At 37.7% G+C, this 22,746-nt stretch overlaps 1 protein-coding gene across 1 annotated transcript in view; it reads left to right on the top strand.

Moving 5' to 3' along the window:
• LOC119236816 (butyrophilin-like protein 3) overlaps nt 1-8,771 on the top strand; it is a 31,787-nt gene extending 23,016 nt beyond the window's left edge. Inside the window, exons 3-8 of the mRNA XM_037500775.1 lie at nt 1,632-1,904; nt 5,828-5,935; nt 6,347-6,367; nt 7,154-7,180; nt 7,487-7,513; nt 8,125-8,771. Coding sequence (XP_037356672.1) covers nt 1,632-1,904; nt 5,828-5,935; nt 6,347-6,367; nt 7,154-7,180; nt 7,487-7,513; nt 8,125-8,771 — 1,103 coding nt within the window. The remainder of the gene's footprint in view (nt 1-1,631; nt 1,905-5,827; nt 5,936-6,346; nt 6,368-7,153; nt 7,181-7,486; nt 7,514-8,124) is intronic.
• Nucleotides 8,772-22,746: the final 13,975 nt, after the last annotated feature.

The raw sequence follows: 22,746 nt of genomic DNA, 5'->3' as shown, positions 1-22,746 counted from the left end.
TATTGGTGGTATTACAAATTGATGCAGCCTATATGGAAATGGTATGGAGATTTTCATGTTGACTTCAGAAAAGGCAATCATGTAGTAAAGTCATGAACAGTATTTATTTAGAAACAAACCAACACAGGAAATGGGTGGGGAATATGTGTGCATGGTGAAAGTTGTATGCATTTCTCTATTTCCTGTTTCCAGTGACCTGTATAACCTCTAAACCCACCCACAGTTGTACCCAGAGAAGAAACAGTGGGAGAAGGCTAGGTATTATGGGTTTTGTAGATTCTGATCTACACATGAACTGTATTCTCTAGTCTCCTGACCTCATTTAAATAGGATTTTGAATATTAATGATACTAAAAAATAAAAATAAAAATAGCAAGTGATTCAACAATTCTGCTCCTAAATATCTGAAGAATAGGAGAACGCTAATTCAAAGATACATGCACTTTTATGTTCATTGCAGCACTATTCACAACAGCCAATACATGGAAACGACCTAAATGCTTACTGACAGAGAGTTTATGTATTTTTACGTGTTTCTAGTGAAATTATAACTCTTAGAGTCACCTTTATGACACATATTTGATAGTTTCAACATCTGACTCATCTTTGTGTTGGCATCAGTCGACTGTATATATATATTTTCAAGTTGATATTTTCATGGTTATTGTTATGATGTTTTTTTTATTGAAATGTCAACATTTTGGTTATGTTAAGAGACTTTGGTTCCTTCCATTTTAACCAGGCAATCATCTATTTAGGCTCAATATTCAGATCCTTGTCTATTTTTGCCATTTTATGGTTTCAAAGATAATTTAATATTCAGAGTTGTAGCTGCACTATTTTGGTTTGCTTCTCTCCCCTAAATGACTTCAGTGGCTGCATGTTTGGCCACTCTGCTCCTGAGGGATCCTCAGGGTCCCTTCTCCATGGAGCTGCAGAGGGTATCTCTAACATGTAGATCCAGTAATAACCCCTACCTGTTGGAAGCCAGTGAGTAGCCCTATAATGTCTATAAGAGATATCATCTGCATTCCTTGCATCACTATTCTAACAGTCTCCATAGGTCTATTAGGTCTCATTCTTGTTATTCTTGCACATTATACTCTAAAAATAAAGAATGTTCATAAGTCCTTGTACATATCACAGCATATCCACTCACCACATCATGGTTTGTCTCTATCTGGCATTTTTCTTTCTTTCCCCTACTTGTCCACATACAAAACCCCTATTCATCTGATATAGCAGAGCACAAATGTCATTTCCAAAAACCTGTGACTTTGCCTAACATTAATTCACTCTTGCCTCAGAGTTTACTCTGTATGTGAACTTTTCACAATAAAATTCATTTCAGTTTTCTTTCTGCTTAGCCAGGAAATTTTTCATTAGGTGGGACTCTTTATTTAATTACATTTTGTAATTAGTAATAATCACAAATACAGTGGTTGCTAAATACTCATTGAATAAACAAAGCTCATGAAAGGGCTTAGAGCAGAGATATGAGTCTATGTAAGAGAATGGGAGGGAGACAGAGGATGATGTGTTATGTCTGTGAGCTTCATGGATCTGTCTCAGAACAGCTGTAGGCTTGTTGTATGATCTTTGTTTTCATCCCTTCTCTGTTTCCTCCCCAGCGCTGGGCTTAGCTCCTCTCATTTCCATTCTCGGACATGGTGGAAATATCCAGCTACTGTGCAAGTCCTCAGGCTGGTTCCCACAACCCACAGTTAAATGGAAAAGTTCACAGGGACATGATTTGCCCTCAGACTTGAAGGTGAACACGGACTTGCAAGGCCTGTTTCATGTGGAAACGTCCATTAGGGTTGGAGAAAATACTGGAAATATATCATGCTCTATCCAGCACCGTGACCAGGACCAAGATGTGAAAATTAATGTATGGATAGGAGGTGAGTGGGAAGGAGGAGGAGGGAAGGAGAATTCTTGTATAACCTAGAGTATGGATTTTGAAATGTTTGAAGATAATGAAGTAAACCCAAATATGCCTGGAATCACAGTCAATGTAACTGGAATTAATTTGCCAGTGAAAAGATGAAGAATGTCATATTAGGTTTTTTAAATACCCATTGCTGCATAGCATAAGCAAAAAATGTAAAACATATGCACTTTTCATAAAAATGTGGAAAAAGATCTTCCTGACAAATAGTAACAAAAGTAGAGCCATAGCTAATATATATATATATATATATTTTCATAGCTGATATATAATGTAAGAAAAGGAAGAGAGAGATTTCAAGAAAAACACATCATTATAAATAGATTGGTTTCACAAATATAAGAAGGCAATATACCAAAAAATATAAAAATATAAGTACATATACATTATTATATATCCATATATATGCAAACAAATATCCACAAGAATATAAAGAAAAGTCAATATATCTTGCATTCCAAAATTTATTAAATGAGTGGATCAAAATAATAAAAGTATAGAATATTTCAACTACAAATTATTCAGATTTATTTAATAGATATTCTTTTAATAGATATTAGATATTAGATTCTATTTAATAGATATTCTGTCTCCTCTGAACATTATTTTGTAGCACACATGGGATATTAACAAACTTCCACCAAGACAAGCATATAAAATAATTTTAAGATACTTTCAAAGAACTCACATCACATAGGCAATGCTCTTTAATCACAGTGTAAGAAAGTTAATGGTTTAAAATTTTAATGTTTGATCCTGCCACCTGCTGCTCCCCTCAGCAGTGTTCTTCGGTCCTTCTGCCTGTTCTGCTACCCGCTCTGGCTCTGGTGAATTCTCTCACCCTCCCGCACTTCTGATTGTACCCAGTGCATGTATAAACAAAACAAACAAACAAACAAACAAACAAATAAATAAATAAATAAAACATGCCTCTATAAAAAAAATTATAAAAAAAAAAATTTAATGTTTGACAAAAATTAAAAACACACTTAGAAAAATAACTGAGGGATATTTGAAAAAAATGACAATAATTAGAAAATTCTTAAGCTAAAATGATAATGAATTCACAATTATCATAATATGTGAGCTAGAACTAATATAGTTTTGTGAATCACAATTACATTTTCAAGTCATTATATTAGAAATGAAAAGGCTGAAAATATATTTCCTAGGCATGGATATTTGTTTTAGAATAAATTTGAGGAGAACAGAACAGTAAAAATCATAAAGAAGAGAATTCACAGAAATAAGAAAACAAATGGTGCGATTTAAAGTGTAAGTTAAATGTTTCAAAGTGCTGTTAAAATAGATAACTTCTGAAAACATAAATCAAAATAAGGGAAAGATGGCATAATTAAATAGTGCAGAAATAACAAGAGAGCAGAAGTAAAGATGCAACAGAAATTTAAAAGGCAGGCAGTTTGAATAACATTATGCTATTTTGTTTGAGTATTCAGTTTGAGATGAAATGAAAGATTTTCTAGAAAAATACAAAATATAAATTCTAACTCAAGGAAAAATAACCATCAAGGTTAGCTTTATAACCATGAAAAAATTGAATCAGTATTTAAAATTTCTTCCACAAAGTAGACACCAGTCATATCATTTTATCATTTTATCTACCAAACTTTCAAGAAAAAGGAAAAATTCAGTCTTACATCAAGTTTTCAAAAAAGTAGGAAAATAGAAAGATTAAACTCATTTCCTTAAGTTAGAATAATTTTGATAACACAAGGGCAGTATGGAAAAAATATTGACTAAACTTATTTAGAAACAAAAAATATGAAGTCCTAAACCAATAGTATGTAAAATTGCAATTGTAACCAATAGTGTGTAAAAAAGTTAATGTATTATGACTGAATTGAACTTTTCCTGGACTTGTAATCTAGGTCAACTTAAGAATATATAATAATGTAATTCTTACCATAATTAAGTAGGGGAATACTTAAGTTTCTTAATAGATGTAAATAAATCATAATTTTAATACCCATCATGACCAAAATTCTTGTGAATCCAGATAGAAGAATCCTCTTAAATATCTAAAGAAGGAAAGTACCTCCTTAATCTGATTTTTAAAAAACTATCTAAAATACCTCTAAGAAATATCACACAATTGTATGTCATTTAAAATCAGAAACTTTATAAGTGTGAATGCATTAAAGATTTGTATTCAACATTATATTGCAATAAGAGAAGACAATGAAAAATAATTATAACTTTCAGGAAGAAAGACATAAAATGACCGTTGTTCAAGGGTTAAATACAAAAACTTCAGAAAAATATATAACTTCTTTTAATTCACGAGAACTCATCATATTCATGCACCATAAGGTCAATGAACAAAATAAATTTCATTTGTGAACACAAGCAAAGACAGAAAAACAGACAGATCATGTACAATATCAACATAAAGATGCTAACTAGAGTACATCCAACAAGATATTAAAAAGCTCTTATTAAAGAACATTATAAAACTTCACTAAAAGTCACTAAAGAAAACTAAAGTAAGGAGAAATAAGCATCTTTCAGATAAGAAGAAAAAATATTTTAAATCTATTGTTTTTCCAAGAATTTTTCTAAGATTCATTATGAAACTATTCAAAATCTCAGCAGAGTTTCTCAGAAGTTAGACATGTCAATTGTAAAACTATGTGGCAGAGCAAGTGGCAAATAATCACCAAGACACAGCTGGTTAGTAGCTAAGTAGCTTAGTATATCGAATTTGTCAAGATATGTCCTAGAGCTGTGATGATTGGTTTAATCAAAATAAAAGCAACATTATAGAGAAATGGCCAGTGGTACAGACCAGAGAGCCAGGAGAGAATTGCATGGCAGTTCATAAAGTTGATATGGACAGACATTTAATGTGACATGACAGCAACAATGTGTAAAAGAAAGCCCACTTAAAATAATGCACAAATGTTATGTGTTTAGGAAAAAAAAAACAATTTTTTATTAAATTTTAAATTTTTTTAACAATATTTTCTTCCCTTCACCCCCTCAGGTTGAGTCCCCATATAGTTTCCTTCCCCAAGACACCTGTGCACCATCACCACAGTCTCCTGTCCTCCTCCCTTCTTCCCTCTGATCCCTCTCCCTCCTCCTCCCCTGCAGTATGTCTCTGATTTGTAATTGTCTGTTTTTGCTTTGTTGTGTTTTGTACTGCTATTATTTTTTTTTACACTGATGTCTTGTTTGGTTCCCCTATATTCCTGTTATAAGTAAAACCATCTAATATTTTTCGTTTTCCTTCTGGCTTATTTCACTGAGCATAATTCCTTCTAGTTCCAGCCACATTGCTGCAAATGACATGAGTTTATCTTTTTTGATTGCTGAATAATATTCCATTGCGTGTATATATCAGGTCTTCTTGATCCAGTCATCTATTTTTGGGCATTTGGGTTGTTTCCAGATTTTACCTATTGTAAATAGTGCTGCAGTAAACATAGGGGTACAGGTGCTCTTTTGAATCAATGTTTTTGTGTCCTTTGGGTAGATACCTAGTAGTGGAATTGCTGGGTCAAACAGTAGCTCCATTTTTAGTAGACTGAGCAACTCCAGACAGCTTTCCATAGTGGTTGGATAAGTTTGCACTCCTACCAGCAATGTAGGAGAGTTCCTTTTTCACCACATCCTCGCCAACATTTGTTGTTGCTTGTTTAAAAAAAAACCAATTTTTGAGAAGAAAGTAAAATCCAACTTCTATTTTTTTACACTTTGTGTCCAGTTTTATATACAAAAATAAAATCCTAACACAAGTTACATAGAAACGATCCAAAATTTCCTTTTCATCATGGGGTAAAAGATTCCTTAAATGAGAGTCAAACTGTCTTCCTTGTTCAGCAATTACTGAAGAGTCTGTGAATTGTTTTTTAGAGATGTTTTTCCAACCCTCACCCTTCTACCTGGTGTCTATTGTGTTGGGAGTGCTCTGCTTTGTCCTGTGCATTGGTATCATTGTCATGAGGATTACCTTCATCAAGGGTAAGTAAGAGAGAGAAGTATAAGCCATAAAGCTTATTCATGGTTCCAGTGGGGTCAGGATCAGGTTTCACCTCCCACTTTTGTTCTTCTAGTCAGGGTTCCAGAAGCCCATCACCTGGGGCACAAAGGCTACATTCCTCATTTCCCTCTAGGCTGGCCCAAAATGATGTCTTCCAGAAATGTCAGCTCCCATTAGATCCTTCCTACCTCATGTAGAAACCCAGAACTGGGGAAGGAACTATTTTCATTACCTATAAAACTTATAGAGATGCTCAGTACAGGGGCTTGGGAGTGGATCTCAAAGGAGAGCACTAGGAGAGTCCTGTCCTTCCCCATACCTCACCCTTCTGAGGGAAGAGCCAGGGCTGTCTTTACACCTGCACACTCCTGAATACTCTGTTTCTGTTTCAGGGAAAATTCAGACAGAATTGGGTAAGTGTCCTATCATGTTCCGAACACCCCAGCACAGTTCCCCTGGGCCCCTCCTACTCAGTTCTTGAAGCCATCTGTGTGCTGTCTTGGCCCCAGGCCAGACAGGAAGCATGAGAGGAGCTGGCCCACCCACCTGGCAATCCATTGACTAATGAGAATTTCTTGGATGTCTGGGGTTTTAGAGTGGGCACTGGGTCTGAAACTTACTAAAATTATCTACAGACTTTGCCTGTTGGTACATTTTGTGGAGATAACTCTAGTTTTCTGAGGGTGTGTGGGCCCAAAATAGTAAACAATCTATAGGGCATCTGCTTAACTTATCCCTGGTTTGATACTTTGAGCTTTGATCCGGGCTTGCTTCAGCCACTGATTATTCTGTTTTGCTCATCAATGCCACCCCATGAAAAACTGGGTAAGACCATTATCAAATATAGAACTTTCCTCCTGCACTTGCCTCTGGGTCCATTCTGTGATTTTATTTTTTTTTTAAGATTTATTTGTTTGTTTATTTATTTATTTATTCATTCATTCAAGCACTGGGTACAGTCAGAAGTGTGGGAGGGTGAGAGAATTCACCAGAGCCAGAGCATAGAAGAGAACAGGCAGACTGATGAAGTACACTGCTGAGGGGAGCAGTGGGAGGCAGGAGAGGTCTGCGCTCGCCGGTGGCCAGGGATCGAACCGGCGCTGCAGATGCTGCGGGCAGCTTGGCAGCCCAGCGCTCAACCACTGCACCACTGGGGAGGCCCTTCTGTGATTTAATTTTTTTCTGTGTTTTGGTTTCAGATTGGAGAAGGAAGCATGTAGTGGCAGGTGAGAAGCTATTCCTTTTCCCTTCCTTTATTTATCTCTTCCCTTCCAGTCTCTAGCTTATGGATTCTGACAACCTGAAGTATGTGAGACTTTGCAAAGGGAAGTTTGTGATGGTCTGAAGGGTTGTAGGTACCCTGAAATTGTCTGCAGGTACTAAGGGGCTGCATTCTAGAGAGAGGCCCCAAACCTTTATCAGATCTCTGGTGGGACCATGACACTCAAAAATAGAACCACCCTTGTTCTCCCCTCTCTCTGCCTCCTCCCTCCATATAAGCACTGACTCTCCTGTTTTCTGCTTGTTTTCAGAGTTGAGAGAGGCCCAGAAACATGCAGGTACCAACACCCAAGGGGGTGACAATGAAACAGAACACTGGGTAGGCCTTTGAGAGGGAGGGGACCAGCAACAGCTTTGGGGACTAGAGGAACACTGAGGCCCATCTGCCCTGCAGATGAGGAATCTGTGATGTCCTGACCCACCCTGGGATGTAGCTCCCCTCAGACACACCTCTCAGCTCTGAACTAGAAGGGACAATGAGGGCCATAGGTAAAGACCCAGCAGTTGAGGACACCAGTACAAAGGGCCTGCCTGGGTTGATGGGGGGGTTGTATGAAGTTGGGCAGGAACTGATAGATGAGAGGATTCTGAATAGTAGGGTCACTTAATTCTCACAAAATCAAATAATGGGTTTACATGGAGGCACAGTGGTAGGGTTGGGGCAGTATACAGGAGTTAGAATCTCACATTTTGGCATCTCCAGGCATTGGTAAAGTCCCAGGCTGCCCTGGACATGAGGGAGGGGCTGGGTGAACAGTGTCTGATGGAGACTTTGGCTCTGGCACCCTCCCTGCTCCCCACTGAGCCAGACTGCAGTGGGAGGGGCTGACCTCTGGGCCCAGCAAGTTCCCTTCTCAGGAATTTATCTTTTCTCCTCAACCATCACCAGTGGAGGTGACTCTGGACCCAGACACGGCTGATCCCCATCTCTACATTACTGATCTGAAAGTTGTGACCTATAAGAGCGTTCCTCAAGATGTGCCATACTCGGAGGAGAGATTCTGGAGGGAGTGTGTGGTGGCTTCTCAGGGTTTCCAGGAAGGGAAACATTACTGGGAGGTGGATGTGGCATGCAATAAGCAGTGGGGGTTGGGCATCTGCCGGGATGATGTTAACAGAAAGATGAGTTCTGGGACCTTGTCTCCCCACGATGGGTACTGGGTGCTGAGACTGAATGAAGAAAATGAGTATTTCATATTCAATCCTGATAGAATTGACCTCTCTCTGAGAATCCCCCCTACACGAGTGGGGATCTTCTTGGACTATGAAGGTGGCACCATCTCCTTCTTCAATATAGATGATCAGTCCCTCATTTGTACCCTGACACATCAATTTGACAGGTTATTGAGGCCTTACATCCTGTGTGAAGCATATGGCGCAACTCCCATAATCATCTGTCCTGTGTCCCAGAGATCAGAGGGTCCCCACGCTCTCCGATACAGACAATTCAGAACCCTCCGTGAAGTGACCACATCCTTCCTCACAAGAGTGATGCCCAGAGGGCATAGCACCTCACACTCTCCTTCAGGACACTGAGGTTTCTCTCAGGCTCCAGAACCTGGCGCCAGCCAGCAAAGATGGCTTCAGCTGAGGGGAATTTATACTCCCTGAGGAGGGAAGAAGACTGACAGGGATTTAGTTTGTGAGAATTATGTGACCTTAGCCATATCATAATCTCTCAGGCTTCTCACCTGTTAAGCAGGAATTCCCATCTCAGGGGTCAGAGTTAAGATTCAAGAGACGATGAATGTGAATCATGTCCCATCTTTCCACAGCCTGGTGTTTGCTGGTGTTTATATGACATTTTTCCTCGGCCAAAATTTTTATATATTACTTGTTAGTTCATTTTTCCACTCTCCAAATTACCTATGGAGTAATCATTGAGTACCTGCTGTGTGTCTGGCCCACAGAATTGAAGAGAAGGCACTACTTCATAATTTATTCCACAAGGCCAGCATTGCCTGATACTAAAACCATACAAGAACATTACAAAAATAGGGGAGAAAACCTAAAGATCTACATCCTTCACAAACATAAATGCAAAATGTCTAAAGAAAATTTTAGCAAATTGAATCCAACAATATATTCAAAGACAATACATTAGTACCAAGTGCATTTTACCCCTGGAGTGCAGGGTTGGTTTAACAATCAAATGTCAACTGTATTTTACCACCTCAACAGAGATGATACACACACCACTTTGGATAGATTTTAAGACATCACATTAAGTGAGGAAAGGGGTCATACTGTGTGACACAATGGCAAAATTATGGTGGTGCAGAACAAATAAGTGATTAGAGGAAGGCGGGAAAGGTGTCTCTAAAGAGGCAGCATGAGTGAGTCCTTTTATGGTGGTGGAACAGTATCTTGATTATGCTGGTGGTTTATGAATCTATACATCTAATAAAACTGTATAGAACTACACACACAAACACACTGTGGAACATGAAACTGATGGAACATGAATTAGACCTGTGGTCTAGTAAGCAGTGTTGCCCTAATGTCAGTTTCTTGATTTTGATGTTGCACTATTGTACAAGACATCACCATTGGACAAACTGGGCGAAGGATGCTCAGGATCCCACTATTCTTGTACCTTTCTGTGAATTTAGAGTTATTTCATATTAAAAAGTATATTTTTAAGATTGAATTTTAAGGTTACTTGATATTTTGTACATTTCCTTACTGTTCAGCAGTAGTGTGTGATTGTTTTGGATGAGAAAGAAAAGAAGCAAAGAAAATATTTTAGCAGAACAAAAAGAAATAGGGTATTCAATACACTTTTAAAATAAATTTTTAAAACTCTTTAAATGACTTATTTTTGTTTGAGCACAAGGAATAACACAGATAACAATCCTTACCATTGAGTCCACTTCATGTCTGGTGTCTGGGGTCTGAATTATCTCAAGCCAAATATCTTGAACACTGGATCTCCTGCTTCAGGATTTAGCAGGAGGGGAAAAAAATTGGTTGTGCCTGAGGCTGTCAGACTTTTCTGTGTACCACAGTCCTTAATCCCCACTCTTTTTTTCCCTTCTTCAATAAAACATCTTGTGTGTTTAATAAAATAAAATAAAATGCAACTTTAAATCTACAGTCATCGCAAAATAAAATGTTCACTGAAAAAAAAAAGGTGATTCAGCTGGTGATTCAGGTGAAAGGTGATTTAGTATGCTTTCCCCACATGCCCACCACTGAAGCTCCAATAATATTTCTCCATGTTCCACTGGGTCCCCTCCCTTCTCTTAATCTAGCCCCCACCCTCCTCCTCTTGCTACCTCAGTTTTGCAGTCATTTGTCAAGGATGTGTTATTGGTTTGGTTTTTTGTGACCCTTTGTTTTGTTTCTCTATGTTGCACATGTAAGTGAAATCATCTGGCACTTGTCTTTTTTCCATCTGATTTATTTTGCTTAGCATTACATTTCTAGTTCAATCCATGTTGTCACAAATGGCAAGGTTTCATCTTTCTATGAATAAGTAGTGTTCCAGTGTGTATATATACCACATTTTTCTGATCAAAATGAGCCATTGTAAATAGTACTGAAACATACATAGGAGTTCATATATGCCTCTGAATGAGTGTTTTTACATTATTTAGGTGGACACCTAAAAATGGAATTGCTGTCTAATATGGTAGATCTATTTTAATATTTGAGAAGCCTCCATACTGTTTCGGTAAGGACTGGAACTGTCTAAATTCCTACCAACAGTGTAAGAATGTTCCTTTTTCTTGTCAGCACTTGTTGTTTCTGGTGTTTTTGACATGGTTCATTCTCAAGAGTATAAGATGGTATCACATGGTGGTTTTGATTTGCATTTCCTTGATAATAAGTGATATTGAACATTTTTATCATGTGTCTATTGGCCATCTATCTATCTTCCCTGAAGAAGTGCCTACTCAGCTTTTCTGCCCATTTTTAAATTTCTTTTTGTTGAGTTGCTCATGTTTATAATACATTTTGGATATCAGATCTTTGTCAGATATATTATGTTAAAGTATTTTCTCCCATTCAGTAGGGTTTCTCTTTGTTTTAACACAGTTTCTTTCACTGTACAGAAGCTTTTCAGTTTGATGTAATCCCATTTGTTTATATTTGCTTTTGCTCTCTTGCCACTGGAGAAGAATCCCCATAGACATTTCTGAAGCCAAAATCATGGAGTATTTTGATTATTTTTACTTCAAGGCATTTTATAGTTTTGGGTCTTATATCCATTTTATAAATTCATTTTGAGTTAATTTTGTGTAAGGTGTGAGATGGTGGTCTGGTTTCATTCTTTTGCAAGTGGCTGTCCAGTTTCCCCAACCCTGTCTGTTGAAGAGACTTTCTTTCCTCAAGTGCATACTCTTCGCTCCATTGTTGTAGATTAACTATCCATACATGTGCAGGTTCATTTCTGGGCTCTCAACTCTATTCCATTGATCCATGTGTCTGGTTTTTTTTTCACTCCCATGCTGTTTTGATTACTATAGCTTTGTGGTATAGTTTAAAGTCTAGGAATGTGATAACCACACTCTTCCTCACTTTTTGTCAGGATTGCTTTGGCTACTAGTGGTCTTTGTTAGTTCCACATGAATTTCATTGTTGTTTGTTCTATATCTTTTAATAAAGTCACTGAAGTCTTGATAGAGATTACATTGAATCTATATATTGCTTTGGGTGGGATGACCATTTTAACAATGTTAATTCTTTCAATCCATGAATATCTGTCTATTTCTTTTTGTCTTTTATTTCCTTTAACACTACTTACAGTTTTCATAATATAGGTCCTTCACTTTCTTTATTAAGTTTACTCCAAGTATTTAATTCTTTTAATTGCAATTGTGAATGGGACTTTTTAAAATGTCTTTGTCTTCTAACTTATTGTTTGCATATAGAAACACAACTGATTTTTGCAAATTGATTTTGAGCATTGCCATTTTAGTAAATGGATTTATTATTTCAATTATTTTAGTGGAGTTTTAAGCATTTTCCAAGCATATTATCGTGTCATCATGAAATAGTTACAGTTTTACTTCTTTTCCAACTGAGGTTCCTTTTATATCTTTCTCTTTCTTGATTGCTTTATCCTCAACTTCCAATCATGTGGTGAATAGTAGTGGAGAAACTGGACATCCTTGTCATGCCCCAAATCTTAGAGGAAAATCTTTCAGTCCATTGAGTAAGATGTTGACTGTGGGTTTGTCATATGTGGCATTTATAATGTTAGGGAATGTACCATTTATCCCCACTTTTTAAAGAGTTTTTCTTAAATCATAAATGAATGCTAAATCTTTTCAAATACTTTCTCTGTATTTATTGATAAAATCATGTGAATTTTATCTTTCCTTTTATTGATGTGCTGAATTGTATTGATTATCAGATGTTGAACTGTCCTTATTTTCCTGGTATAAATTCCACTTGGTCGTGAACTTTTTGATGTATTGTGGAATTTGGTTTGCCAATATTTTGTTGAAATTGGTCTGTAATTTTTCTTTTTTTAATATGTCTTTGTCAGGTTTTGGTATGAGAGTAATACTGGCCTCATAAAATGTGTTTGGAAGCTTTTCTACCTTATATGTTGGAAGAGTTTGTGAAGAATAATATTAGTTCCTCTTTGAAAGTTTGATAGAATTCACTGGTGAAATGATCTAGGCTCAGGCTTTTGTTTTTTTGGAGACTTTTTATTACTGTTTCAATTTCCTTGCTTGTGATTGGTCTGTTCATGTTTTCTACTTCTTCCTTGTTCAATTTTGGAATGTTGTAGATTTCTAAGAATTTCTCCATTTCATATAGGTTTTCCAATTTGCTGGCATATAGATGTTTATTGCTATCTCTTATGATCCTTTGTATTTATAAAGTATATGTTGTAATTTTTTGTTTTCATTTCCAATTCTATTTATTAGATTTTTCTCTCTGTTTTTCTTAGTTAATCTAGCTGAAGATTTGTCTATTTTGTTAATTTTTTCCCAAGGACCCTCTTTTGGTTTTGTTGATCCTTTGGACTGCCGTTTTATTTCTACTTCACTTATATCTGCTCTAATTTGTATCATTTTCTTTCATTCTAGTATGTATAATAATCTAGAAGAGACAGAAATTCTTAAAATTATAAAATCTTCCCAGACTAAGGAGGGAAGAAATAGAAAACCTGAACAGACCAATAACAGGCAAGGAACTTGAAACACTAACAAAAACTCTTCAAAAAACCAAAAGTCCAGGACTTGACAGTTTTACAAGTTCTGTGAAAGCTTCAAGGATGAGTTTATACCCATCCTGCTTGAACTCTTCAAAAAAACTGAGAAAGAAAGAATACTTTCAAACACATTTTATGAGGCCAATATTTTTCTAATACTAAAACCAAACAAAGACAACACAAAAAAAGAAACCTACCAACTAGTTTCCAATAATGAACACACATGCAAAAATTTCTCAATAAAATCTTAGCAAACCCAATTCCACAATTCCACAATACCATACATCAAAAGGATTATGTCACAGCCAAGAGTGATTTATAACAGGAGTTCGAGGATGGTCCAACATCCAAAAATTAAACAACAAAATTCACCAAATCAACAAAAAGAAAGGTAAAAACCATTTGATGATATCAATAGATACCAAGGAAGCATTTGATAAGATTCAATATTCATTCATGATGAAAAACCTTGAAAAGTTGGGGATAAATGCAACTAATCATAACATAATAAAAGCCATATATGACAAACCTATAGCTTGTATCAATCTCCATGGTGAAAAATTTAAAGCCTAGGATCTGGTATAAGACAAAGATGTCTGCTCTCACCATTATTGTTCATTGTAATATTGGAACTCCTAGCTAGAGCATAAGTGAGAGAAAGACATAGAAGCAATTCAAATTTGGGAAGAAGTAAAACTATCATTTTTTTGTAAACAGTGACAGTATACATCAAGAACACTAAAGACTCCACTGAAAAACTAATCAAAACAATAAATCAATTCAGCAAAGTGGCAGGTTACAAAGTCAATACATAGAAATCAGTTGCCTTTTTATATGTGAAAAATGAACTAGGTGAGACAGAAATTGTGAAAAAATCCCATTTACAATCACCCCCGCCAAATTAAATACCTAGGAATGAACCTAACAAAGAAGGTGAAGGACCTTTACAAAGGAAATTACAATGCATTGTTAAAAGAAATTTAAAAAGATGCAAAGAAATGGAAAGATATTCCATGTTGGTGGAAAAGAATAATCAACATTTTCAAATGTCAATCCTACATAAAATAATATACAGATTCAATGCAATCCCAATAAAAATTTCTATGGCAGGGGCTCAGACACTAGCAGTTCAGGAGCAGATGGATGCCTCAGTTCAGGTCTTGCAGCGACCTGCCCATCACCAGTGGCCCTCAGTCACCATCAGGAATTTTCCCAAGCCCAGGCTCAGTCACCAAAGTCTCTGAGATGGAACAGCACATAGGCCCTTGTCCAACACCACCAACCATCAGTCACCCCCAGGCAAGTACTCCTGACACCAGGCCCAGCCAGCAGCACTTCTGGAAACAGCACATATCCCAGTCTGGGTCTCATAGGTCCCCACCCTTCACCTGTGTCTCTTAGCCACCCTATGGGAAGTGCCCCCAATCCAGGACTCAGTCACCAGAATATAAACAATTGGGACTACTTGAAACTGTAAAGCTTCTGTACAGTGAAAGAGTAACCAAATGAAGAGACACTGAATGGGAGAAAATATTTGCACATCATACATCTGCCAAGAGACTGCTATTGAAGATCTACAAAGAACTCATACAACTCAACAAAAAAAAACCCAAACAACCTAATTTAAAAATGGCCAGAAGAGCTAAACAGTTACTTCTCTAAAGGAGCCATACAGATGACCAACGGGCACATAAGAAATGTTCATCATCACTTATTTACAGGGAAATGCAAATCAAAATCATAATGAGATACCACTCACACTAGTGAGAATGGCTCATATTAAAAACCCACGAATTTCAAGTGCCAGTGAAGATGTGCAGAAAAGGGTACATTTTTAAACTGTTGGTGGGAATGTAGACTGGTCCAACCCCTATGGAAATAAGATAAAACTTGAATTTACTTTTATTTATCTTCCCTTTCTTTACTGTCCCACCTCCAAACACCTAGATTTACATGAAATCATCTACAATTTTTTTCAGTTGGTTTTAATATTCAACTTCTTTCCTTCTACCTTAGAAACTATTTTATAAAAATCACAGTAAAACTCACATTTTCTAGTTCCTTACTGGTGATGATCTGTTTAGATTTTCTACTTCTTCATGATTCATTAATGATTGGTGGTAATTTCTAGGAATTTATCCATTTGTCAGCACATAAATTGTTCATAGTAATCTCCTGTGTATGTGTGGGTGGGGGGGGCTTGGATTATTTTGTGCCTCAATTATTCTGTGTCTTTGCCTTGATTACTCTGTGTCTTGACTATTCTGTGACTTTTACCCAGAACAGGAACAGGGAAAGTTTGAAATAAGGAATCTCTTAGGACAAAAGAGCAGCAAAAACCCTGAGGCTTCCATTAACTCTCCCTGATTTCCCAGCCTTGGTTGGGGCCAGATGGTTACACATCCTCCGCACACTTATGCATTACCAGTTTGCCTGTTTGCTTCTTTAATCCTTTTTTTTCCTCATTGGTTCTAAATAAAGATGAGACAGCCCTTGGAGCTGGGCTGCACCTTCATGCTGTAGTCCCTCTAGACTTCTTATTATTCTGCACATGGACTCAGTAATCTTTCTTAATCCTGTGCCACATGTCGTAATGAGACAATTGGTGCCCCATGTGAGGAACCCAGTGTGGAGACAGGGACCGATCTCCCTAAGCTCGACCCTGACAAATGGGAAGCCCACAAACGGAAAGGCCGTCCACTTCATGCCGGTAGGAACACAGGCAGCAAGGATTAGCCTCGCAAGCCTTCGGGGAGGTTAAGTTAGGTATTTAACCTAGAGGTCTTTTCCTTTTCTCTGCTTGTGTAAGTGAGTTTTGCGTTAACTTTTACACTATGGGGAATGCACTGACACATGAAAAGAAACAGCATAAATTACAATTATAGAGTCTTTAAAAGTGAGAGGATGCAAAGTAACAGAGCGCCATAATTCTGTGGCTGCTTGAGCTATGGGAAATTTAATAATGGTATTCCAATAGGAATAGATATGATCACTGGATAAGGGTCTTATGCTACACCCCAAGCTCAATAATTTACTTATAATTATTAGACAACTCTGTCTTCAGTACCCAAAAGGAGGTAGTTTAGATCTGAAAGACTGGGAAAAGCTAATGAGGGCAATGGCTAAGACAGTCAGCTGGGCCTGTGAAAGTGTCTCACCTTACTACATGGAATCTCTGCCAATTACCATTGAGACCCACTTATGGGGATAAAAAGATACTATACCCATATTCCCCCGGGCGCTCTGCCCCAACTTAGCCTCCTCCTTCCCTCTCTCTTCCGAAGCCTCCAGCAGATTTCAATCCCTGATAGAAAATGTTTTCGAAAAGGTTGACTGTTGGAGGGAGAAATGCTTCAAGCTTTTCCCATTATTCTAGGAGTCAGGGCACTTTATGTGAGAGTTTGCCATTTGCTGTTTTTGAAGAATTTAGAAAAATTATTTCTTACAATGGTATATGAAGTTACGAAAGGAATTGTTGACCCTGTAGGAAATGGGTATGAAATGACTGCATGGGACTGGAAGGTTCTTTCTAATACAGAACTAACCACTGCTCAGTATAGTGTTTGGCTTTAGAAATTTCATGACTTAACATAATGGTACTCCTGTAGGAATAGATATGATCACTGGACAAGGGCCTTATGCTACCCCTGCCCAAGCTCAAATACAACTACAAAGACAGTTCCTTTCCCAGACCACTCAGGCTGCCACTAAGGCATGGGGAAAAATAACAGAAACTAATGCTCACTCAGGGTCTTTTGCCATCATTTGACTAAGATCCACAGAACCTTACACAGATTTTGTTAATATGCTTCAAAATGCCTTTTCTGGCCAATAGATAATCACCAAGCAGCTAAAGTTCTCGTCTTACAACTGGCTTGTGAAAATGTCAAGAGCGACTGCCAAAAGGTGCAAGCACCATTAAAAGGGACAAATGCTAATATTGCAACTATGATAAAAGCAGACCAAAATGTCGGGACAGAGACATAGAAGGCTCAGTTACCTGTAGCTGCTGTGCAACTTCAAAATGTTTCAAGTGTGGAAAGGGGGTGCACTTCTAAAAGGATTGTTGAGTTAAACAAAATAAGGAGATTAAACCCAAGCAAAAATGTCCTAGATGTAAAAAAGGGTTCCATGGGCCAGTCACTCTAGATCCAGATTCAATGTAGAAAGTAATTCTCTTTTGGGAAGCAGCGGGAGGGACACACACTCCTGTCCTGACAAAAACGTGGAGTCAGACTTAGAACATCCATGCCCGGGTATGGGAGCTGTTAACAAAGACACAAAATAGTTGAGGCACAGGATAACCCAAGTCCCACTCCTGAGAACAGTTGTATTTCTGTGCTATCAGTTGCATTGTCTCCTCTTTTATTTTAATTTTATTTATATAAGTCTTTGGCAAGTCTAACTTAAGATTTATCTCTTTTGTTCTATTTTCAAAAACCAACCCTTACATTCTGTTATTTTTTAATTAAAATTTTGTCCAATTTTGTTCTTTAGATATTTTGAGGCTGCATTGGTTTTCATACAAATAAATATTTATTTAAATACAAAGGGGTTTCCTAGTCTTGAGGAAGCTGGGATGTAATGTTAGATTTTAGGTGTGAATAACTCGGTTGTTTTTTGTTTTTGTTTTTTTTTTTTTAATATGAAGAATGATTAAACCACAGTGGGGCTTAGAAAATCAATCAATTGCTCCCATTCCTCCTCACTTCTATCACATAGTCATTCACTCACAAATACCTGTGTGGTTGTAAATGTGAGTGTGGGGCCAGGTAGGGAAAATGGGGTCACTCAGTTTCTCATGCCCAGGCCTTCAGGTGGGAGCTATTAGCAAGCATTCTGTAACCAGGACAAATGCTTTGCATCTGTGCATAGTGCACCCCTTATGTAATTGTAAACACACACTTGGCTTTGTTCTGGCTTTGTTTATGAATCATATAAAGGCTGCTTTGTTTATGAATCATATATGGGGTGTGTGCTGCTTGTGTGACTTGCCACCTGTTGCTTCAAAGAGGGACAACATGTCAGACCTCCCATGGCTCTTGGTCGTCTCTGATCTACCCAAACCCAAAGTTAACCTGCTGGGCCTGGCCTTCAGCACTTGCAGGTCAGTGCAAGTCAGTGCCAGGTTGTTTCCTGTTCCTCTGTGTTCGTCTCAGGAACTAAGTTTTGACTCATCCTTCCACAGTGTCTCCTAATCTGACTATTTTGTTGCTAGACAAAGCCACTTGTTTCAATCCTCTTCCTATCTTTCATGCTTATTATTGGACTTATGTTTCTTACTCCTTCTCAATACACAAGGAAGCAGCCATCATATCTGCCACTTGCTAAGTACTCAGACATAGTCTATGCCCTCTAACCTCCTAGACTTAGTCCATCCTTCATAACATGCTTTGTTTGCACTCCTTGAAGTCTCTCAGAGATATCATCACCTCCAGGCACAATGGATGGGCTTCATTCCTGATTCAGGCCCTACAACACTGCTTCTCACAACCGTCTGAAAGTGGAAATCTCAGAAGATTGCTCTAGGTGACATCTATGCCTACAGCAGTTTGACCCTGCAGTAACAGCCACTCACAACCATTGATGGACTAGGTTGTGGTCCTGTCTGTGGGCACTTTGGTTTGTTTTAATTACTTCACTAAGGAAAGCAAACTGGTGGTAAGATTTTGGGGGAGATATGTTCATAGTATTGACATTCATCATTTTTGATTCAACTACCACATTATGTTAAATACAAGGTTTATTGTTCATGATTTTAATCCCATTTTCTTTGGATGGCATCTTGTAGTATAGATGAATTGGAGATAATTGTGTTGATATTTGAGGCTGTAAGATTTTCCAAAGCCGGGCCTCCCTGGTGGCGCAGGCAGTTGAGCGCCACATTGTGAAGCTGTCCGCAGCCTCTGCAGCGTGGGTCGTATCCCAGCCAGCCGGCGAGAATCCCACATGGCAAGGCAGACCTCTCCTGTCTCACCTGTTGCTCCCCTCAGCAGTGTATTTTATCAGTCTGCCTGTTCTGTTCCCCGCTCTGTCTCTGGTGGATCCTCTCACCCTCCCGCGCCTCTGGCCTGTATCCTGGTTGTTGTATAAAAATAAATAAATCTTTAAAAAAAAAGATTTTCCGAAGCCCGCTCTTTTATTATTATTTGTTGTGAGTCCATACTAGTTGAAACAGTGAAAATCTGGGGCCTCCCCTGGTGGCGCAGCGGTTGAGTGCTGGGCTGTGAAATTGCCCACAGCCTCTGCAGGGCAGGTTTGATCCCCGGCCACCGGTGAGGGTCCCACATTGCACGCAGACCTCTCCTGCTGCGCCTGCTGCTCCCCTCAGCAGTGTATTTCGTCATCAATCTGCCTGTTCTGTTCCCCGCTCTGGCTCTGGTGAATTCTCTCACCCTCCCACACTTCTGACTGTACCCAGTGCTTGTATAAATAAATAAATAAATCTTTAAAAAAAAAAAAAAGAAACAGTGAAATTCTGTTTAGCATTTGCTTACTTAAATTGCTGTACATAATGAACTGTAACCCATCTGAATCACTTTTCTGGTTAAAATAATTTTGACATAATTGAAGATTTATAGCTGCCTTATAAAATACACTTTATTTTAAAATAATTATTGCCTCACAGGAAGTTGCAGAAACAGACATTTTAGTTGAAGTTAACGTTGTATATTCCCATGTCATTTTTTTAATGATATACACCTGAAAGTTATATAATGTTATAATGCAATGTCACCATATTAATAATAATAATAATAATAATAATAATAATAATACAACCTGCTTAGTCCCTTAACCCAATGGAAAATCTTAGATAACTAGAGTACATCACCAAAACCAAGAACTTGACATTGGTATACTACCAGTTAGAGTAAAGTACAGTCTATCTTAGTTCTTTGGGGGCTCTAAAATGAAATATCACATACTAGTTAGCTTATAAACAATGGGAATTTATTTCTCAAAATTTGGGAGGCTGAGAATTACAAGATCAAGATGCAAACAGATCTGGTTTCTGGTGAATCCCCTTTCCTGCTTCATAAAGGGCACTTCTTGCTGGGTGCTCACATGCTAGAAGGGTAAGGGAACTCTCTAGGATGTCTCTTATGAAGACATTAATTTCATTCATAAGGGCTCCAACCTCATGACCTAATCACCTCCCATGGACCCACCTCCTGATAACATCATATTGTACTTTAGGGTTTCAATATACCCATTTGATACAAACATTCAAACTATACCACAAACAATTCATATTTTACTAATTTTGCATGCACTCGTGTGTGTGTGCATGTGTGGCTCTAGGAAATTTTATTACATGTAAAGATCCATATAACTGACCCAATCATTAACATATCATTCCATTGTCATAAAGCACTACCTTTTGTTCTTCTTTTGTAGTTACCCCTTCTACCTTTCCTTCACCCCTTGGATCATTATGTTATCCATTTTTCTCATTTTGAAAATGTCATATAATGGAACCACACAGAATGTAATATTTTGAGAATATATATTTTCAGCTAATATAATCCCCTTAAGATGCTTTCAACATGTTTCAAGTATTGATAATTTTTTCATTTCTTATTCGAGTAGAAGTCTATCTATAGTTATTTTAGGAATACTTTCTCAGTACTGGGGTTGAGCCTATCTAAGTTCTTCTAGACTTGCACTCCCAGCTTCCTCATAATGCAGTGGTCCTGGGGCTAGAAGGTCTTGAATAATGGCAATTGATATGTACTCACCTCCTACTTTACATAGCTTTCCTGAGATATTGAATTAAGGAGGATTGTTCTCCCATCGTACACAGGTACCCACAGATTTTGTCATGAAAGTAAATCATTAAGGAATGATTTTAACAAGATGATGGAGGAGGAACTATCAACATTTGCTCCCTCCCCATGAAAAACAGCAATTAGATATCTACAAATTAAATATCCTTGGAAGGGATTAAGTTTAACTTAGACTGTACAACAACACAATGGGGCAAAAAATGGAGAATAACCACACAGAAAGTATCATGGGGAAAATCATTTTAACTGAGACATCTAGAAATGGCTAAGAAAGAAGGAGGGTGGGTGTGCCACCATGGTCCACAGAAACCTGCTATGCAGATTATCATTGCCACTGAGGTCCTCAACAGTCCCTGCTACAGTCCTGGACTCTCTGTAATGTTCAGAGTAGGACCCTGTAGTGTTCTTTTGTATGGAACTCAGAGGTTGCCTCCACAGAGGATGCCAGCAGCTTTCACCATTGAGGTAGCCTATGGATATTGTTATAAGGACTTCACAGAATAGAAGATTCTGTATCATCAACCCCCAAATGGGGATGATTTAGGCTGCCATGGAACCAAAGATGCCAGCATCTTTCCACACCTGCACATACAATAGACACCTTAACTGTGTTATTTAGCATCAGTCTTACATACCACTTCTGCTGTGACCTAGCCAGGCCCCCAGACCATGGAGTATTATTTCTCCATGAAATCCTAAATGCTAGTTCCTGATTCCATGGCTGCTGTACAAATGACTGTGTTGTCAGAAACCACAACTGTGAGGGTTCTCATAAATTGGAGCCTCTGGCAAGAAGACTTTCCTCAGCTACAACATCACAATATCCTCAGGAGGTATGAAGGTATCAAAGCGTAAGTTTACCACCCAAAACATTAACTGTTTTGGCAGTTGCAGATATCTGTTGCCACTGCAAATATCTACAGACTTAACTACCTAGTACTGCTGAAATCTTCCCCAATGCCAAACTTCACTAATGGAGCTGAGCTTAGTAAAATGCAAAGGAAACCTATGGAATAAGATAAAATATTTTAAAATCATAAATCTGATAAGAAATTAATATCAAATTTGTGTAAGAAATTCATATAACACAAAGGTAAAAACAAATAAAAATAATCTGATTAAATATTGGCAAAGAACCTGAACAGACATTAAAAAAAAAAAAAGATAAAAATGACTGAGTATATGAATGTATTCAATATTACTAATCATGATGAAAATGAAGATTAAGGTATCTTTTTCCCACAACATGGTTGAATAAGAAGACTTGACAATTCTATTCCTCTAAACACAACTAAAAATTATAACTAAGCTGATATCTTCATACAGGAATTTTCAGAAGTCCATTGCCTGAGAGAGGGGACTTTCCCATAGAGAACTTTGTGCCTAAGGAAAAGAAGAGCAACGGCAAGGGAGAAGAGGGGAATATTGAAATGCCCATGAGTATTAAAATAAGAGATTTTCTTCTCTTTTATTTAGATAAAGTGGGAAGCAGAATCTTTTCTTTTCCTCATTGCAGTGGTAGCAGATTTTCTGGATTTCATAAAACATGATT

The sequence above is a fragment of the Talpa occidentalis genome, unplaced genomic scaffold (assembly GCF_014898055.3).
Source record: "Talpa occidentalis isolate TD23 unplaced genomic scaffold, MPIMG_talOcc4v2.1 talOcc4.9, whole genome shotgun sequence".
Lineage (NCBI taxonomy): Eukaryota > Metazoa > Chordata > Mammalia > Eulipotyphla > Talpidae > Talpa > Talpa occidentalis.
The sequence above is the reverse complement of the archived record's forward strand: the minus strand, read 5'-3'. Positions and strand labels throughout refer to the sequence as shown.